Source organism: Amaranthus tricolor, chromosome 13, assembly GCF_026212465.1.
Source record: "Amaranthus tricolor cultivar Red isolate AtriRed21 chromosome 13, ASM2621246v1, whole genome shotgun sequence".
Taxonomy (NCBI): domain Eukaryota; kingdom Viridiplantae; phylum Streptophyta; class Magnoliopsida; order Caryophyllales; family Amaranthaceae; genus Amaranthus; species Amaranthus tricolor.
In genome coordinates this window covers 10,238,787-10,259,379 of record NC_080059.1, presented here as the reverse complement: position 1 = coordinate 10,259,379, position 20,593 = coordinate 10,238,787, and the positions used below count along the sequence as shown (strand labels likewise).

Sequence of the window (20,593 nt, the reverse complement as noted above, 5' to 3'; positions counted from 1 at the left end):
TCGTGCAACATCATTTTGTAATTTACATATAGAGATATTTACCTGTCTGCGCTATTATATGAGATGAGTCAAATTCTTATTTGCATCTCTTAGCTCCAATTATATATTGTTATGGGGTCAAATAAATAAACCCGTAATTTATTTAGTCAAACCCTAACCAGCCAACTCGGTCCAATAACTTCTTAAAATAACTACCCATTACTCACCATAATCTACCACTCACCCATCCTCCCCATTATTCCCACATCTACAAACATTATGTCCATGATCATCCCATGATCAAGTAACCACATTTAGAGTCCTTATTTATAAGAAATTGCTATAAATATGTCATGAAACTACATAAAATGGCAGACAATTCTACTCTTCTACTTGTCTCCAGGTATTTCAAGTGTATCCCACTTCCTCGTTTCATCACCGAAACAGTTTGGCGTCGTCTGTGGGGACTGAACGAAAAGTCATGGCTTCCAAAAGAAATCCAACACAAACCGCTACCGTGCATAGCATAGATACAGACACTTCAGCGGGTCACGCTAACAATCAAGCCGTGACTCGCCGTGATCTTGACATGCTAGCACGAAACCTCACTGCCGCCTTTTTCGAACAACTCCGCAGATACCCAATTTTATGGCGTATAACTATCTCATCATTTTTTCTTCGGTGGGTATAAGTCAGGAACTGTAATGGAGTAATGTTTGGGAGTATTTGCTATATCTTTTGCTGGTTGGATTTATAAAAAAAAAAAACGTCCAAGTTAATATTTGGATCGTCCTTTGAAATCTTCTTGCATCACAAGCTAACGAAGTGAAATAACCGTCTTGGGGTATTATTATATTTTTAATATACATTAAAACTTTATTAAAGTTCAGCTATTATTCTTTATATTCATAATAACATTATTAGGGCTGAAAGTTATTAGATTTTTCACTGCAAGATCAGGATTCATATTCAACTCAATCAATTGAGTTAACAATCCAATGGAGAAGAAGCTTAATCCAACTTCTTTTATACTGAGAATTGGATGCAATTATTAATTCCTATCAGTAATTAATTCCCATTAACATGTACTTTCCAATCATGATTATATTTTGTATATCACCAAATTCATTCGGCTATCACCACTCAACAAACCAAATCATCAGATTTCCTTTCAGCTTACGGACCCGGTCCGGTCTTGCCTAAACCCGGTCGGGTCCTGCGATTTCTGCTTTCTGGAAACTCTCAACATACGGACCCGGTCCGGTCTTCCAGAAACCCGGTCCGGTCCTGCTTTAATAACCGTTTTTCCGCACGATTTTTATTTTATGATGAGGAATGTAACAAGCAAAAAAAGAAAACATTTTTTTTCTCTGTTTTTAGATACTATTAACTCTTCACTTTTGTGAGAAAAACTTGATCGAGAATATTTGGGCCAAATCATTTCAAGTGTTTGTCATTATTCAAGGATATAAAGTTGGATCTTATTGCTCTTATTCATCAATGTATACCGTTTCAATGTTGAGTTCAGTTTGATGCACCTTCTAAAGGGTTATTAGATCCGTAGAACGTTTTCAAACCAACTTCAATCGACTAAAAATTTCAGTCCTAATGTTGAAGTTCGGTTTGATGCACATTCTAAAGGATTAGATGACCCATAGAACGTTTCCAAACTAGCTTAAACTAAGTGGTTTCGGTCTAAAGGACCATCATCTTATCTTTACTGTGCCGTATGTGAATATTTTCTGAATTTTTCTCGGCACCCATTATTTTTGGGGATTCGGAAATTATTTGTTAATGATGAAGATTTGATTTGAAGATCATTTTGCTATGAGGAAAAGAAGGTTCCCACTCGTGTGTGACCGTCTAATTATGTGATATATTATCTCCAGCTCTTTAATTTCACCATTTTTTGTCAACTCCAACTATGTGACCGTCTAATTAATAAGCTATATATCATAAGCGATTCGGATGCGATGAGTCATTCTGTACCATCGAATAGCGGGATTCTCTGGTCTAAGGTTATTATACAAGTTTTGTCTTTTGCAGTATCATCAATTTGTCCGAAATATTAAAAACTCGGACCCCCCAAGGGCCTCCAATAATTTCGCAAAATTGTCTGAGTATTGAGAGTAGCTGAGTTATGCTATGACCGAATCATCAAAGATCCAGTTGAGTAATTGTCATGATGTATTATCATAAAGTCGGACCCAAGTTCGGTTTGATTCACCTTCTAATAGGTTATTAAATCCGTAGAACATTTCAAAACCAACTTCAAATGACTAAAAAAATTTAGTCCCAATGTTGAAGTTCGATTTAATGCACTATCTAGAGGATTAAATGATCCGAAGAACATTTTCAAACTAGCTGCAACCAAATGCTTTCCGTCGAAAAAATTACTCCAAATATTGCCCAATTCAATGTATTAGTTGGATTCGGGTACGATCTGACAGTGGTTCAAACTATCTTAATCAGATCCCCGAAAAACTACTTATATTGATTGTAATGGCTAGATCCGGGTATGATCTGACAGTGGTTCGAACCATCCGCCCGTGAGAGAACAATCTCAGGTAACTTGATACATAAAGCAAAATCATCACCATAGCCATCTAATGAAATGCTACATAAAGGATGCAAATCTTTGACTAGTATTGCCAAGTGAAGAATATATTGTATTAATCTAATGATGATCATATGGTTATTCTTACTTTTATTCATCAACGTATATCGGGTGTTCCGTATTTGTTGTATTCATGGGTCGATGTGGAAAGTGATCAAGTATGATATTGACACATATTAAAAGAATTATTTATTATTTATGCGTGGAAATTTAATACTTCACCATTATTATTCTTAATATATTGGGTCTTACTTATATGTGGTTTTCAATGATGAGTGTATAAAGTCATCTGAGCTTTCACCTAGTTTAAAAGTCATATTATTATTGAAGTTCCAACACGTGGGCGTTATTTGTCACATTATGGAATCATCTGAGCTTTCAACTAGTCGGAAGTCATATTATTATTAAAGTCCCAACATGTGGGCATTATTCGTCATATTATGGAATCATCTAAGCTTTCACCTAGTTTGAAAGTCATATTATTATTGAAGTCCCAAAATGATTGATTTTGGGCGATATATTCAAAGTATTTATCTTAATTATCAAACTTTCACCTAGTTTGAAAGTGAAATCCTTGCGAGTGTCACCTAGCTTGGTAACTCGGACTCTTGTTAAGCCCCAAAACGAGTGATTTTGGGCGTTATTTGTCAATGTATTCATAGCGAGTATCACCTAGCTTGATAACTCGATCACTTATTAAGCGGACCTATGTCCGATCAATATATTCATCAATGTTTTCGAAGGATTCACCTAGTATGATTCCTTATCTAAGTCCCGGGTGATTGACGGCTGGGCAATGCAGACCTACGTCCGATCATCAAAATATTCTAGCGAGTATCTCCTAGCTTGATAACTCGATCACTTATTCAGCGGACCTATGTCCGATCAGTATATTCATCAATGTTTTCGAAGGATTCACCTAGTATGATTCCTTATCTAAGTCCCGGGTGGTTGACGGCTGGGCAATGCGGACCTACGTCCGATCCAAATATTCCATAAATGCAGACTTATGTCTGATCCGAATATTCATCAATGCTTTCGAAGGATTCATCTAATATGATTCCTTATCTAAGTCACAGGTGTTTGACTGCCAGGCCATATCATCATATCAAGCTCAAATGTCGAATCATCATATCAGGCTCAAATGCCGAATCATCATATCAGGCTTTAAAAGTCGAATCATCAAAAGTGGCCCAAAGGCCAAACATTTATAATTCATGGGGCTTCCACCATCATGGGCCCATCGAGGCAAGAATTCGAAGTTTACCTTATTCGGACCTTATTGCATGGTTTCTTCCGAATATTTATTTGATCTGCATCACAGGTATAATTTTTTCCGCATAAAGACTGATACCCTCGCTACATTAAATTCCCTCATCTATCACTCTTCATGCGTGGGGCTAATGTTATGGGGTCAAATAAATAAACCCGTAATTTATTTAGTCAAACCCTAACCAGCCAACTCGGTCCAATAACTTCTTAAAATAACTACCCATTACTCACCATAATCTACCACTCACCCATCCTCCCCATTATTCCCACATCTACAAACATTATGTCCATGATCATCCCATGATCAAGTAACCACATTTAGAGTCCTTATTTATAAGAAATTGCTATAAATATGTCATGAAACTACATAAAATGGCAGACAATTCTACTCTTCTACTTGTCTCCAGGTATTTCAAGTGTATCCCACTTCCTCGTTTCATCACCGAAACATATATCATTCAATTGTATGAGGGAGATGGAGTAAGGAGTGATAAAACTACTTCTGCCTCCATTCCTGCAAGTATGCCCTTACTCTTTTTACTGATAGCTTTTCGGTATTGTGGAGAAAAGTTAAGGGAAATATACTATTTATAATATAATACAATTCATTAACCATCCTTCTCTTGAGGTGTTGGTCAACATCTTTCTATTACTGTAGATAAAAAGAAAATTTACTCTTCAAGTACCACAACATGAACAAATATTCAAGTATCTGTTTATTCTTTAATGTAAAAAAATCAATATATTATGTCTCTTAGTTTCCAAAATTTATACCAAACATCTTGCATGGCTTTAAGATCATTCAAAATTGATTTGAACGTATGATATTAGGAATTAGACACCACTCCTATATCATTCTTAATTCACCCCTTATTCCAAAAATTTTGTACCAAACCCTTACTTAACACCTCCCTAGTTAACTTCTAAGGTGTTTGTGCGTACTTTTAAAATTGATTTATATTTTATGACTTTGACTATTGGAGATGAAAACTCAGGCATTTGTAATTCATAGCCGCCCCTTCTACTTGATTGCCATGGTTTTGCAATAAACTTCTTTATACTTTATTCGGACCTGATTATTGTTATTCATCCTTTAGTGCTGCTCTTTCAGCAATGTATCTGTTGTCATAGCTTTATTATATTGACTCATGGTCTTCTAAATTGTCTTTGCTTTTTTTTCTTTTGGGAAATTTGTGTAAATGTACTTGACCCAAACACGTTGAGTATCACATCCCTTTCTTGTTGTTGTGTTGTGTCATTTGATCTTGTTTACATGTTTGTTGAAGTGCACCTCCTTGTCTTTGGCATGTGCTAGATGTGATAATCACAATGGATTAAAATTATACTCCCTCTTATTCAGCCTAAATGTGGCTTGACACTTTTGCCAACGCACTATTTGTATCATCAATATTTTTGATTGTACATAATTAAATATTATAATAAGGTTATATTAATAATTTTTGTATTGAGACGAATCAAGCAAACTCTTACTTGACTATATTATTGCTTATAGATTAAGAATACAATACAACTAAAGAGTGATTATCAATAGTGTCAAAAGTCAAATGGAACACATGTCTTGAATAGGAGTTAGTATAAAACTTGTAGTCTAATGGGAACTAGTCGCCTCATGTGTCATATGTGGTCATTATTACTGCCGAGCATTGAACCTGTGGTTTATGTTGTCACAAGTTGGGAATATTTGGTTTACAGTGCTTGTTACACTGTGGCAACTCTTTTTGTCGAATAATAAATATTGAAAATTTGTTTACTATGACTTTTTTTTTTGTTTCTTATTCTTTCAAATTATACATATGATATTGACAGTACAATGGAGGTCCTTGTCTGGGCAAAGATGACTACTGCCTCGATTGCTTAATTGATTCTGCACGTGCAATTGTTAGTGCTGCTAGTTATAGAGATAGAAGGGCAAACATGAAAGCAATTGCGGAGTCCGCTCTTGCTGGGAACTGTGGAGAGAGTAAACTTTACTACATTTCTAAAGCATGGTAATTTACTGTTTGCATGAATTCTATTTCATATTGCAGTTTTTTGGCTGAAGAGTTTTAGGATGACAAGATGGTGAAAGTTTCTATTTTCTATGTTTGACCTGCATGTGATAAAATTCTTCTGTCCAATGGCATATGGAGATTAGAAGAGTTCTTATATGACCGTCAGAGTTTTGCATACCTTTTTTTCGTCTTTTGAAGCTTCTGCTTCTATTTGTTTCCTCTGGATTCTGGATTGCTGAAAATATAGTGGGAATTTTCTCGTAGGTTACATCAGTGGTTGCGGAGAAAAGCTAGTGATAACCCCTCCGAAGCTGATGCAGGACCTACTTCTTCAATACGATGTCCTCACGGGAAACTCATGCCCGAGCAAGCTACTGGTGCTAAGAGAGTATTGGTTCCTGAGATTCTCTGGAATTTTCTGTATGAAAACTCAAACTTGGTGAAACCAAATGATCAGTTGGGGTGTTCAATTTTTTCATCAGACGCGGAGTCATGTACAACTTGTCGATTGGAGCTCACTGAAGTGGCTTCTTGGGAGGACTCTCTGAGGTGATTTGGTCATAAATTTTTATTGTTATCATATCTTTTTTTGAATGTTAATAGATGATTGACTTGTTCTTCGTTTTTCAGAGCAGTCAAGTTGAAACAGCGTCAGAACCATGAGAAATTGGCTCTTGGAAAGGGTGTTCCACTTTCTTCTGATTGCAAGTACTACTTGTTGCCTTCTTCTTGGTTGTCAACATGGAGAAGTTATATTAATACAAGTGGCAAGAATATGTCATCTACTGTCGAGCCTGAGCGCTTGGATGGTGTTATCACTTCGCTTATATGTCAATCAGTGAGTATCACTCTTGTGTATTCCACAGAATGCTTCTTGTTGGTTATATGCCACAGAGATTCATTTTTGTGAGAAGATAGCTCAATTATTGTGAAAGATGTGCTAAATTCAATATTTGGAACTTAGGCATAGGTGGATGGAGAACAAGTGATGCTAATTATGTCAGACATCAGAGTTAATTGGACCATTGGTACATGAATACAGAAAATCCATAAAACTCTCTGGCACAATCTCTCTGAAAATCTGACCAGACAATTTGTGGAAATGCTTGATGTGCAATTGCTTGAATCATTAGTGTGGAAGATGCCGGACTCTTGTTATTTCTGTCTGTAACTAATGTCTACATTGTCTGAATGCTGCCCCTTCTATTTTGTATTCAGCATTCTCGACTGCTGGAGAGACCTTTGGAGTTGACTTGCAAACGTGGGGTGATAACGCAGAAGATCTCAACTGTGAGTGCTGAAAAGAATCTTCTCTCTTAAATTTCACATTGTGTAGTATTTTTGCATGTAGAGGTACAATTTACATGTTGATGGGCCATATATGCCTTTGCTTAAAAGAGTTCTTTTGCTCAAGTTTGCTCATACGTAGGTGGTTTTTCTGAGTTGTCTTTCGATTTCAGACTGATGGCTTGATGATGGTAAGTGAGGAAGACTGGAAACACTTTTGTGAAGAATGGGGTGGTAAAGAAGATGGGGGCATTTGGGCTGAGATTGAATTCAAGAACTCGGCTGAGGGATCTTGCCAGGAGATTTCAATCACAGAGGAAAATCTGAATGATGATCAAAATAATGAGCTAGAGGCTAGGGGGCCTGTGATTAAGACTTTTCCTGAGGTATTTCCTGATTCTCTTTCAAGTATTTGAAATGCCGATACTGATTGATGAAAATTTTTTCTAGTGTCTTCTTTGTAGTGGGCATTGTTGTACATGCTATGACTGATAATCTGGGATAGTGGGATGGGGTCTCTTAATTTTCGTCCTCTGATTTTCGTGGGAGGAATTTAGAAGGTTGAAGATGGTCTTGGAAATTATACAAAATTTCGAGCAGATTAGTGCATTCCTGTCTTGCTAGATACACTAGGTGTGGATTGGGGAGGATAGCATGTGTTTGTTATGTGATGTGATGCATATAAGTTGCATGTGTTGTTTTTACTGCATTATTTGGTAGATAGTTTCGTGATGGGAAGGAGAACATGTGCGTGGTACTTGATGGGAGGGTGATCACCTATCCGACCAACACAAATTATATCGAATTAAGTATATACCATGAAACAAAAACTCTACCGATACGTTACCCGTTATGTAATCGTTTTAAGAGTTGTCGCAACGTTAAATCTTGGAGCATGTATTTTCACGGTCAAAATGCGGTGTCGACCGTTATGTAACTTCTAATGCCCGTTATTACACCGTTATAACGATATTGTACTGTCACAACGTTATTTGTTTTCCCATTAAAATTTCATTAATACCCGTTATTAATTATTACGATCACTTAAGTTGTAGTTACTCATAGTTTTAGTTGATAAACAAAATAAATAACTAATTATTGATGAGTTAATTAGTTATACACTATGCCTCATATAGTGCAAGTATAATAGCTATGGCATATTCTATGTTACTTGGACTCAGGTACGAGTATCGGATCCGGGTGTGGATCCTGGGATCCGGTACTACAATTTTAGAATTTTAGGATACGTGGACACTGTTCTAATATTGGATACGAGTACGGGGATATGACAAAATAATTTTAAAAAAAATTTCATAAAGCATAAATATACTTAAAATTGCCTAAAATGTAAATACTCATTATTATTATTATTATTATTATTATTATTATTATTATTATCATTATTATTATTATTATTATTATTATTATTATTATTAAGATTGTGAACATATTAATAATAATGTTATTATTATTTTTTTACAATTATTAGTGTTAGAGAAACAAAAAGGAATAGAGATTATTATTATTATTATTAGTAGTAGTAGTATACTACTGTACTAGACTACTAGTACTACTTTCTCCAATTTAAAAATGTTAATCTAACAATTAAAAAGTATATAAAAGTAAAAAAGTAAAAACAATTAAAAGTAAAACAGTAAAAGGAAAGAATAAGTAAAAAAAGTAAAAAAGTAAAACTGTAAAATAGTAAAAGCAAAGAATAAGTAAAAAAAATAAAAAAGTAAAAGTAAAAAACTTGAAAGTAAAACTAGCTTCTCTAAGAAGCTACTAACATATGACTTTTCATTTTCACCAGATTTCAGTACTTCCTTCTTTCATTTCCTTTTTCTTTCTCTTTATTTTTTTCTACTAGGTTTAATTAGATAAGGAAGAAGACAGTTTTCTAAGCTGCTTCAACGCCTTTCTTTTTCTTTGCTTCAGCCCTTTTCTTCTCCATCTCTAAAACAGAAGAAAAAGACCAATTCTTCACTTCTAATACAAAAGCAAAACAATTGTTGAATGGGTTTGTTAATTTAAGCTTCAATTGCGAAAGACAACGTGAAACCGTTCCATACCCATGTGTAATCCAGTGTACCGGGCACGTATCCGACTCCAGTATCCACACCGGCCGTATCGGACACCGGTGAGCCGACGAAAATGGAGGGTTCGAGTAACATAGGGCGTATTATTGCACAATGATAGTTGTTGAACATCGAAAATGCAATTATAAGTTCAAAACTTATGTGCTCTATTTTTCAAAATCACAACGCATCAGCCTGGATTCATGTTTTTACTTCATTATAACCGTTTTTTGCAACATTGTGATCGTTTCCGCAAATGCATCCGCGACCGTTTTTCCATGGTATACCCTAGTGAAAAAACTTAATAGTTAAATGACAAATTCACTAGCAAAAAAATATAGTATGATGACCAATACACAAGCAAAATAGTTATATAAAACAAACTAAAACTCTAAGTTTTGGTTTTTAAATGGAAAAAAAATATATTTTGAGACTTAGTAAGTTGGGAGGTGTTGAAGATACAGATTAGAGTTACGTGAGTATCTTGGTTGACAAAAGTTTTGTTAAATTAATAGTTTGAGAAAATTACTACAATATAAAATTTGAACCACAGACCTTAAGTTAATTTTTTTATTATTTTGACCTTGAACTTATTTAATTTTGTAATATTTATCTAGTCTTTGTGTTTGTCCCCTATCTCAATGGGGCCAAAGATTTATGGTTCTTTGGTTTTGGATTATAATGGAGTAAATTAAAATGACTTATTAAATCATGTGCACTTCTTGTTTATGTGAAGTTTTACATGATGTTTGCTACTAAAGGTTAATTGGAAACAACCTCTTTATTAGTGTTATCAATAACAAGGTTAAGGTTGCGTACATCCGATCCTCTAAACTCCATCATAGGTGAGAGACACTTAATGACGTTGAGGTAATGTATATAATGTATTTGGTCTTTGTTATTAGTAAGAGGGCCGAATTCAGATTACAATGGACCTTGTAGCTACATCTCTTGGCCCAAGTCACATTGATTTTACACTATAAACATGTTCAGGACCTGCTAGTTTATATGCAAATAAAAAAAGGTTATTAAATAAATATTTTAAGCTACAATAATCTAAAAATTTTAAACTAATAACTCGAAATGATAGCATAGCTCATTTTCGAATTGTCAATTCGTGCCACAAAGGCTACAAACCGTGGTAAACAACACTTTTACGGAACTTTGCTGGTTTATTCTTCCTATGATGTCCATTATGCTTTGCGGAGTTTGAAATTGATGGTTGGGTGGGGGCAAGTAGTCATATTAACTAAAAATGCTCAGCTTGAGATTTGAAACTTGGTTGATGCATGATGCTAACTCAAAAGTACTCTACCGCTAAAGCAAGGCTCATTATAACTTTATGCAAAAATGTTCTAACTTTTTAAGAGCAAGTGCTGGGATATAATCGGAGAAGAGGGTGGATAGAGAGAAAAAGTATGAGGAAGTGGCAAGGAGTTTCGAGTGAAAAAGTAAGAGAATACTAGTAAATTTTTTTTTGAAATAACTTGGTTTGGGACATTTCATTTAGAAACTAAGCATAATATTTTAAATAGGGAGTGTTTTGGATTGCAAATATTATCTTTGTTTATCTATCAAAAAGAAAACTAACAATCTCTATCTCTATGGGGGATGAATAATATAGTGAAATTCTTGACATTAGACACATTTAATTAGTGAATGATTAATAATATTAGCAACTGCTACTTGTTTCTGACTGCTTCTAACTATCTATTGCGATCACATTGCTAGATATGCGAAGAATGCATTGGAGAAAGAGAAAGCTGTGAGTTGATGCGAAGGCTTACTTATACTAATGAGGACATTTGTGTTTGCTTTGTACGCGGGAAGGAACCTCCTAAATCAATTCTTGAAGCTTCCGGGAGCAATTTCGAAGCTGATCGTCGGACCTCCAAGCGTTCCAAAAAGACATCCTTTGGAAATTCCAAGAATTTAAAAGTTTCAGGATCGACGACAATATACCAGTTGAAGATGATGATCTGGGAATCTTTTGGGGTATTTTACATCTCATCTAGTCCTTTTGGTTCAAATTAATGGTGTGTTGTCCACTTGTGTCAAGTCCAAATAGTATTGACGTTATAAAAGAACATACTTAACTATAATCTTGTTGTTTTGGGTTTTAATATAGCTCTAAAAGAAAATTGTTCAGTCCATTTTATTAGTGTTTTTTGTTTAGAGGTCCAACAGAATCTTTCATGTGTGTCAGATCAAGGATAATTGATTTCTTTTAGTGTTAAAGAAAACCTTTAAATTTAATGTGACCACCTTTAATTTCTCTTCTCTTGTGTTTGGTTATTTGGCCTGGTAACCAGCTTGTCATCATCAGCATACCTAGTGTATCCCGCTCATAAATATCTATGGTCAGGGTCTGGGGAGGGGAGAGAGACGGCAGCTCATACCCATATAGGAGAGTGTGATCAAAGAGTCCCTCGGCTCAAGAAGGGTCTTCAAAGAGAGAGGAACCTGCAACTATCCGAAAGCTTGCAACTTACACCCACTTTAACCATGAATAGTAATCAACTAACTAAATATACACAACAAATAGAATACGCATAAATAACTAAAAATACGATAATGGTAAGAGAGGTGGTAAAGAGCGATAATTAGAAGCAAAGAACAGTAACAAAAGGTGGTTAAGAGGGACATGTCTTGTAATCTAAGACGTGGATAAGGCGCCGCCAACCGAACCTATCCCTGGTCAGGTCCTTAGAGAGGTGAAGTTCGTGCAGGTCACTTTTAATCTGCTCCTCCCACGTTCTCCTAGGTCTTCCTCGGCTTCTCTTGCTCTCCACTATGATGCATTCGACCCTTCTTACTGGGACGTCATGGGGTCTTTATCTGCACATGCCTAAATAATCTCAACCTGTTTTCCCGCATCTTTGCAGAGATGTGCAACCCCGAACTTCTCCCTGAACTCTCGATTTCTTATCCTATCCATCATGATTTTACCACACATCCACCTCAGCATAAGCATTTCTGTTACTTCCATCCTCTGTTCGAAAACCTTCTTTACAAGCTAACATTCTGTCCCGTACAACAAAGCCGACCTAATTGCAACGCAATAAAATTTACCCTTTAGTCTACTAGGGAATTTTTTATCACAAAGCACCCCGGTTGCTGCTTGCCCCTTAAGCCATTCCGCCTGTATACGATTAGAAACGTCTCCATCAATCTCCCCATTCCTCTAAATCACCGATCCCAAATATTTGAACTTGGACGTACATGCAACAACTTCTCCCCCTATGGTCACCTCTGGCTCTCCTATCGATTCTGTCCCATTGAAGTCGCATCGCATGTATTCTGTCTTCGTACGGCTAATGCGCAACCCCTTACTCTCCAAGGTTTCCCCCACTCTTCCAATTTACTTTTAGCCTCCTCCTTAGTTTATACGGCCAAAACAATGTCTTCAGCGAAAAGCATGTACCATGGTACAGTCTCTTAGATGGATTTAGAGATTTCCTCCATAATGACCGTAAAAATGAAAGGACTTAGTGTTAATCCATGGTAACCAACTTGTGCTTTTTCCAAAAAGACTAAAGGCATAAGTGTGTTAATTCAACTGTTTCCATGTTGATCTGGGTTTAGTTTTTCTTGGAGAATAAAATGCTTAAAGAGAAACAACTCATTTGTCAGGCGTCTTTGTCAATTAAGCGAGTTTTCAAAGCACTGAAAGAAGACTAAGATGTAGCTTTGTTTGTGACAGTTTTTTCTCGTTGGCCGTCTTTTTTCCTGTGTATTGTCTTTGACAGAAAATCTTTACATTCTGTAGGTGGTCAAAGAAAACCAGATACTCCACAAAGGATCCAAGGTGATCGATGGGGAGTCTGATACTCTGGCAGATTTCAATATATTCCCTGGGGAATTGCTATGGGTGACTGATTCAGAAATCCACGAGTACCGTGATATAGCTGGTAATAATATTTTCTCTCTCAGTATAGTATAAATTTGGATATTACGTGAGTTATTTTTTGTTTACATTCGCTCAAATGCATGACGATTACAAATTGGTGATTTCTTGACCTTTTGCTTTCTTAGACAACTTGATCCTAATTTACTATTGGTCTAAGAGGGAGCGATTCAACACTAACGTTTTTTTTCTGTATTTAAGCAACTTGTCTAGCTCTTTTTTGTAAGCTGTTTGAATGAGTTTACTCTATGTTACCTATCAGTGTCCAACGCGTGTTTGAGAATTAGTGGGGAAAGTTCAAAAATATTGGATTCGGGACAACGTTCGAAATTTCGACTCCCACATGGACATGGCTATTCAAAATATTATAATATTTTGAACATCAAAATATAAAAGGGTTAGAATTTTTGTTGTTCTTTCCTCAATTCTTTTGGTTTATCTGAAAATTTCCCTTTCAGAGAATGAAAGAAGGGTATATTTGAAATTTTTTTAGAAAAATATCAGTTTGAAAATTTTAAAAAAATAGATAGTAATAGTAAGTTCGAAAGTCAGAATATTTTCAACTTGCAAAGCAACTTCAAAGTTCATTCCAAAAACAAGTGGAGGGGAAATCACGTTTAAGTAATAGGCTAATAGCTGTGAAGTGTTATAGTAGTGTTTACTATAAAAATTAGACAGCTGTATAATTTGTCACACAATTTTTACTTAGTCTAGGAAGATAACATTTCTTGTTCATTTTCATTTGGTCTTCCTCCCTATTCATGACCTTCTTTAGCTTAACTCTACATCTTGTTGGATTGTATTTTCTTTTCACTCAGCAAACTTTCCTACGTTTATGGTGACAAAGGAATGACTGCCATGTCGGAGCACACATGGTTCGGCTGATTAAGATTCTGTGTCCATGTCGTGTCGTCACGATACGACAAAGTATCAGAGTAACATAGAATGTACTCATGAGGCCACTGTGATTGTGAACTTCACTAGAGTTCAATTCTAATCAGTAACTCAGCTAATATCCACTAACCCACATAGATAAATTTAATACAACCATCTATAACAATTTTGCACTAAACATATCGCACAAATATACACGTATATTCTTTAATAGTATAGAAGTAAACATCGTGGTGAACCAAACAATACTGCACTTGGCAATGTTTTTTCTTATATATAGGGAAAAGAATAGGAGACAAGGTTGATATAGGAATAATAATCCTATTTCCTACCAGTTTATGTTTTCTCTAGGCTCATCACCATGTAGCTCAAGTGACCATCCTTTTGGTATTGCTTCACAAGGCCGGCTGCAATTCTGGAAATTTTCCTTGTCCTTCATCTTGTATATGGATCTAAGCAAACTTTTTGGAGAAGTGTTTTACAAAGATTTGATTATTTCACTTGTCTTAGTCATGGACACTCTTAACTAATTGTTGTTCTTCTGCCTCATATAAAGATGGTATTCAAAAAGATGTGTATGAACTTTTGAATCATCATGAAACTTCAACCGACACAATCCTAGCTGCTTCAATAAAGCAATTATGCTTGTGATGTTCTGCAATGATCTACTATAAGATAAATTATCTCTTAGAGTATCTACTCTTCTGAGTTCAGAAGCATTTTTGGTAGTTGTAGTAGTAATTATTCATTAAGTTCCCTTTTTGAGGTTTCAATCAGCATAGCTCAAACATCGGAGAGGCTTATGAGGCTTTTTGTGTTCTGGGGTAGGTGAGGAGAAGAGGGGTGATATTTTTAGTTGGTGTGTGAGGAGGGGGCTGGCTTGTCGCTTTGGTAGTTTGGTGTATGGAAACATTTTCTTGGTGGTTAAGTAGTTGCGGCTCATTCCACGTGAATGTTATTTGGAGGCAAAGCTGCTATGCTGTACAATTAAGGGGATGAAGCTATAGATATGTGAGTCTAGATTGTTTTTACAACAGGGTCAGGATTCAATAGTTGCCACAAATGGCAGAACCACTCTCATGGGAAATGTGGGTTGTTTTTGGCTATCATGTGCAAATCCATTTGACTACTTTAAAGCAATAAATTTGTTTTACTTCAATATTTGGCATATTAGCATATTATTTTTCTTTTTTGGAGATTTAAAGTTATATTGATAACCCAATAGAACAATATAGTACATGGGGAACCACCCGGGAGGGACAAGAGACCTATAATCCTTCCAAATCTAGCCAGAGCTCGGGCTTACAATCTCGCCTCATAGATTAAAACTAACGTACTAGCTATCCTAGTTACAAATGATGATAAAGAATGGCCAACTAAAATCTAGTACAACATAACAAGGATAAAAGGGGCCTAGATGCAAGATATACAATAAGCACACATGTGGGCCCAAAAAACTAAATCCCTTGGTTAGATTAAGCAAGTTACATTACAAAGCAAATTCCCTCACGAAGGTATGGAAACCCTAGTAGCAAAGGTGCCACATATTGATTCACCGTGTCACATGGGCAACTCGCCTGAGCGAACCCAGAAACCATGGGAAAAGAAACCTAGCAACAACCCAACCATAGAGACCACCACCGCACTGGCATTACAAGCCACCTCTTGACCACCTTGGTCGCACTGACAAGCAATGTAATGGTTGTGGGGAATGACCCAAAGCTAGTTATGCAACCGAGACCATGCATATATATATATATATATATATATATATATATATATATATATATATATATATATATATATATATATATATATATACACATATATATATGTAGGAAGAAGTTCCAATGGAAACGATCCTTATATGAGAACCATGAGAACCAATTTGCCGGACATAAAAGAGTTTCTTTTTTACAAAAAATATGTTACTTTTAGGCAAAAAATATGTTACTAAAATATGAATCTGACGTCTCCAATAAATCCTGTCTCTAGTCTGGTCCACGGAGAAGCGCAACTCACTCAGGTTGTTCTTTATTTGCTCAACTCACATTTTCTTAGGTCTTCCTTGACTTCTCTTACCCTCCACTATGATGCTTTCTATCAGTCTAACGGGAAAGTCAACTGTCTTTCGAAGCACATGTCACAACCATCTTAATCTATTTTCACGCATTTTTGCAGATAATGGTACAACGCCTAGTTTCTCTCTAAACTCCCGGTTCTTGATTCTATCCATTATGGTGTTACCACACATCCACCTCAACATTTTTATCTCTGCTACATCCATCTTTTGTTCATGAATCTTCTTGATGGGCCAACAATCTGACCCATACAACAAAGCTGGCCTAATGGCAACTTTGTAGAATTTACCTTTTAGTCTAATTGGGACATCCTATCACCTATTACTCTGGTAGCTGCTCGCCACTTAAGCCAACCCGCTTGTAAACGATGTTTAACATCTCCATCTATCTTCCTATCACTTTGGATAATGGACCCTAGATACTTGAACGTAGTCGTACTAGCCACTACATCTTCTCCAATTGTCACATCTGACCCATCATCTTCTTCATTGCAAATCTATTTTTGTACGACTTATACGCAACCCTTTGCTTTTTAAAACCGCCCTCCATTCTACTAATTTAGGATTAGTCTCTTCGCTAGTTTCTGCGACCAACACTACATCGTTAGTGAATCCATGGCAGAATGGCACAATTTCCCAGATAGACTTGGAGAGCCCATCTATGATGACTGCAAAAAGGAAAGGGCTTAATGCCAATTCCTGATGTAGGCCTACTCTAACTGGGAAAGACTCTGTAATCCCAATGGGTGTCTGTATGTTAGTTGATGCTCCATCATACATGTCTCATATATATATATATATATAGGAAGAAGTTCAAGTGAGAACCATCCTTATAAGAGAACCAATCTACCTTACAAAAAAGTGTTACTTTTTTTGAAAACAAAGATGATATTAAGAAAAAAACTCACAATAAGGTGTTACTTTTAACATAAAAAGGTGTTACTTTTCGAAAAAAATGTGTTACTTTGTATATTTTTTTTTGAAAGTAACACTTTTTTGCTAAAAAGTACCAGATTTTTTTAAAAAATAGAAGTAACATTTTTTTGTTTAAAAGTAACACCTTTTCTGTGAAAATGTAACACATTTTTATCGAAAAGATTGGTTTTCACGGTTCTCATATAAGCTTGGTTGTCACTGGAATTTGACCCTATATATATATATATATATATATATATATATATATATATATATATATATATATATATATATATATATATATATATATATAACTTTTAAGAAAAATTATTCAGAAAAAAAAAAGAAAAAATCTGTAAAAAATTACTTTTTACAAAAAAACGTGTTACTTTTGACAAAAAAGTGATCACTTTCCAAACAATTTTTTTCCATCAAAACTGAAATAAAAAAACTAAAGAACATGTCAAAAAAGAGTTGTTTTTTACACAAAAGGGGTTGCTTTTTGGCAAAGTGTTGTTGTGCGGACAATATTTTAAATTCAATTTTTTGGACAAATTAACAAAAAAGTGATGCTTTTTACATTAAAAATTGTTACTTTTTGTCAAAAAAGTGTTACTTTTAAAAGATTATGTTTCTCATAGTTCTCATATAAACTTGGTTTATGTATGTATATATAACGGTATGCTTTGGTTTTAGATACTACATTAATCAACCAAGCTCTTATATTCATTTTATGATTTTTTGCCCTTTTAATTTTTGGTACAAGAAACTAATGACATTTTTGCACTGCACATACACTGTCAAGTAAAATCTATTTGTTTGAATGCATTTATTTCTTTGTGATTGTGTACTACAATGCTTTTGTGATCATATAATCTTTTTGAATATCAGATGAACTTTCGGAGCAAAAGTCTGAGGCACGACAAGCTGAAGAAGGGTTTCGTGGAACACTATTAGCATCAAACTCTGCGTCGCAAGTGGACTAAAAGATGGATTTTTACTTTTGTCATTTAGCCTCTAAATCCATGTTTTGCTCATTCATGGTACTAGGAGCATGTGTTGCTTTGACGTTTTCAAGGTGAGGAATCTTTTGCTTGACTAAGTGCATTTTATTTTGATTCAATTGTTAAATTGTCGAAATTTCGATTTTGTTTGTGTTGGTCTTAAGACTTTAGTACCTTATTTAGTTATTAGTTACTAGATCCTTAGTATATCCTCAATGAAGCCAAAAGTTTATAGTACTTGGATTTTAATTAGAACAATAGTAAAATGGCTCATAAATCATTTGCGATTCTTAATTTTTTGAAGTTCAGATGATGTTTGCAATCATTGTTAATCGATAATGACCTCTTTGTTATCGCAAGGTAAGGTCACATTTATTCGATCACCCTACTTTTTGTCTAGGCAAGAATCACTTGGTATTGGTGTCATGACATGTTTTTACTTGTTATTACACCTCCACAAACAATGTTTTATTACCCAATGCAATTAATTGACACTCGCATAGGCTCCCACGTAAGTAACCACTTGGCAACGTTTAAAAGTTAGGATTACACTACATTACCCTTGTATTAACAAGGGAAATATTTTCGGTTGACCCTTGATTGCACATTAGGGGAACTTGTCCTCTAAGAGTACAAGGATTTCAAGCAAGCGACGTTCTCATATGATGTTACTAATAGTTGAGTATCCAACTTTCAAAATTATCATCCGAGGATGTGGGGATTTTTCAAAAATGGATGTGTTTTGTCTTCCTCTTGTGGTTGTATTTGGGAAATTTTTTTTGGGCAAGAGTTTTGTGGATAAATATCATGCATACCTTTTTGGCATTGTTGTTTAGTTGCTTGATAACTGTTACACAGAATGATAATTTATCATTGATCTTGTACACAACAAGACTCGCGCAAGACGAGAGTTGATTGCATACTAGCTCGATGAGGTTCCATCCTAAAACCAATTAAAAATAGGAGTAACCCATTAAGTTTGTATGCTAGTCAACCTTGCTCTAATTTTTCAATGTGTGATCACATATGAGTTTTTTTTAACACCTCCCTCACATGTGAGCCCAGTTTTTTTAATGGGGCAGGAACATCATTCTTTTCGCACCCACATGTTTTTTTATGGAAGACTGAGATTTTTTGTTTCAAATTGATTGAAAATTGTTGGCTTTGATGCCATGAAAAATTTTTCGTTGGGCTTGTACGTAACAAAATCCGCACTAGAAGAGAGTTGACTGGACACAAGCCCGATAAGGCTCCATTCTAAAACCAATCGGTAATAGGAGGAATAGCCCGTCAAGCTTATATGTTAGTTAATTCTTTGATGTGGGATCACATGCGAGTTACTTTTGTAGAAAATCATAATGCGAAAATAAGACTGATTTGGGTTTTGAATACTTGGTTTGTATTAAATTATCAATGAAAGCAACACCTCTATTTATACACGATTTGACCGTCTAATATGGAAACAAAATATTACGAAATATTAAACTCTAAGGAATAAGGAAACTTAATCACAATAATATGAAATATAAAATATAATATTCTACTTTCCTATAATTTTTTCCAACACAAAATCTGTGCAAAGATTTGTTTTTTAATTTTAAGAAGTGATGAGTAAGAACTCTGTCCCAAAATGCTAACAATGCATAGGAAAAGGTGTAAAAATTTTGCAATCCCGAAGCAAGTCAAACCGTTTTGGCGCAAGTGTTCAACTTATTATCGTGGACTCCTCAATTTAATACTTCCTTTATTACATTTTGTTTCCTGGAAGGTAGTAGGAACTAGGAAGTCTGTAATGACATTAGTTTAAAGGTGGCATTCTTTACCTATTATACGTTATATATGTAAGAACGTAATGCATTTTACTCTAATATCATCACTAAAGCCTTTTGAATTATTTACAACAAAAAATTCTTTTCTTATCATAGGTGCTATTATCAAAAAGTATTGAACACACTATAATAATCTTGTAACATCAAAAAAGCCTTGGAGAAGTCTAAATATCCCTTTAATTAAATATGTACTGTAAATTATATGATCATATTCTCTTAGAAATTTTTTTTAGCAATTGTTTTTTGTTAGAGAACTGCTTAGAAAACACTCTTTTGAATACAAGTCTCCTTTCTCATTAGTGTGTAGTTTATTGGATCATTGATTCACCAAAAGGTATCTTCATTGTGATATGACTTTAAATTCATGGTGGTGCCTTATCTTCATACTCCAATATTTCTGGACTTCCCAAATTTGTCATCATGACAATACAAAGTAATAGTATTTTTAATGATTATTTTTCTTTAGAAGAAACATTAGATTTACAAATATAGCAATGAAAAAGATGCAAGTATGCAATGGACCTTTTTAATGTGGAGGAATCATCATTATGAGCGGAAATTTAATCTTATATCTAGACGAAGCTGTATTTTGTGAAGCTCGTATACTGTATTGTTTTTGGTCCTATTGATAACAAATGTTTAGTTTATTTTTTCCTATATCCTAGCTCAATTTGATGCACATTGTCCCGTTCTCCCCCCCCCCCCCCCCCCCCCCCCCC

At 35.1% G+C, this 20,593-nt stretch overlaps 1 protein-coding gene across 3 annotated transcripts in view; it reads left to right on the top strand.

The window, feature by feature from the left end:
- Positions 1-20,593, top strand: part of LOC130797753 (ubiquitin carboxyl-terminal hydrolase 26) — a 35,965-nt gene that overhangs the window by 13,805 nt on the left and 1,567 nt on the right. For all 3 annotated transcript variants that reach the window (XM_057660492.1, XM_057660494.1, XM_057660493.1), the window contains exons 7-14: positions 5,696-5,877; positions 6,145-6,429; positions 6,511-6,718; positions 7,099-7,170; positions 7,341-7,553; positions 10,977-11,240; positions 13,015-13,156; positions 17,933-18,119. In XM_057660492.1, coding sequence (XP_057516475.1) covers positions 5,696-5,877; positions 6,145-6,429; positions 6,511-6,718; positions 7,099-7,170; positions 7,341-7,553; positions 10,977-11,240; positions 13,015-13,156; positions 17,933-18,027 — 1,461 coding nt within the window. In that variant the 3' untranslated portion in view covers positions 18,028-18,119. The remainder of the gene's footprint in view (positions 1-5,695; positions 5,878-6,144; positions 6,430-6,510; positions 6,719-7,098; positions 7,171-7,340; positions 7,554-10,976; positions 11,241-13,014; positions 13,157-17,932; positions 18,120-20,593) is intronic.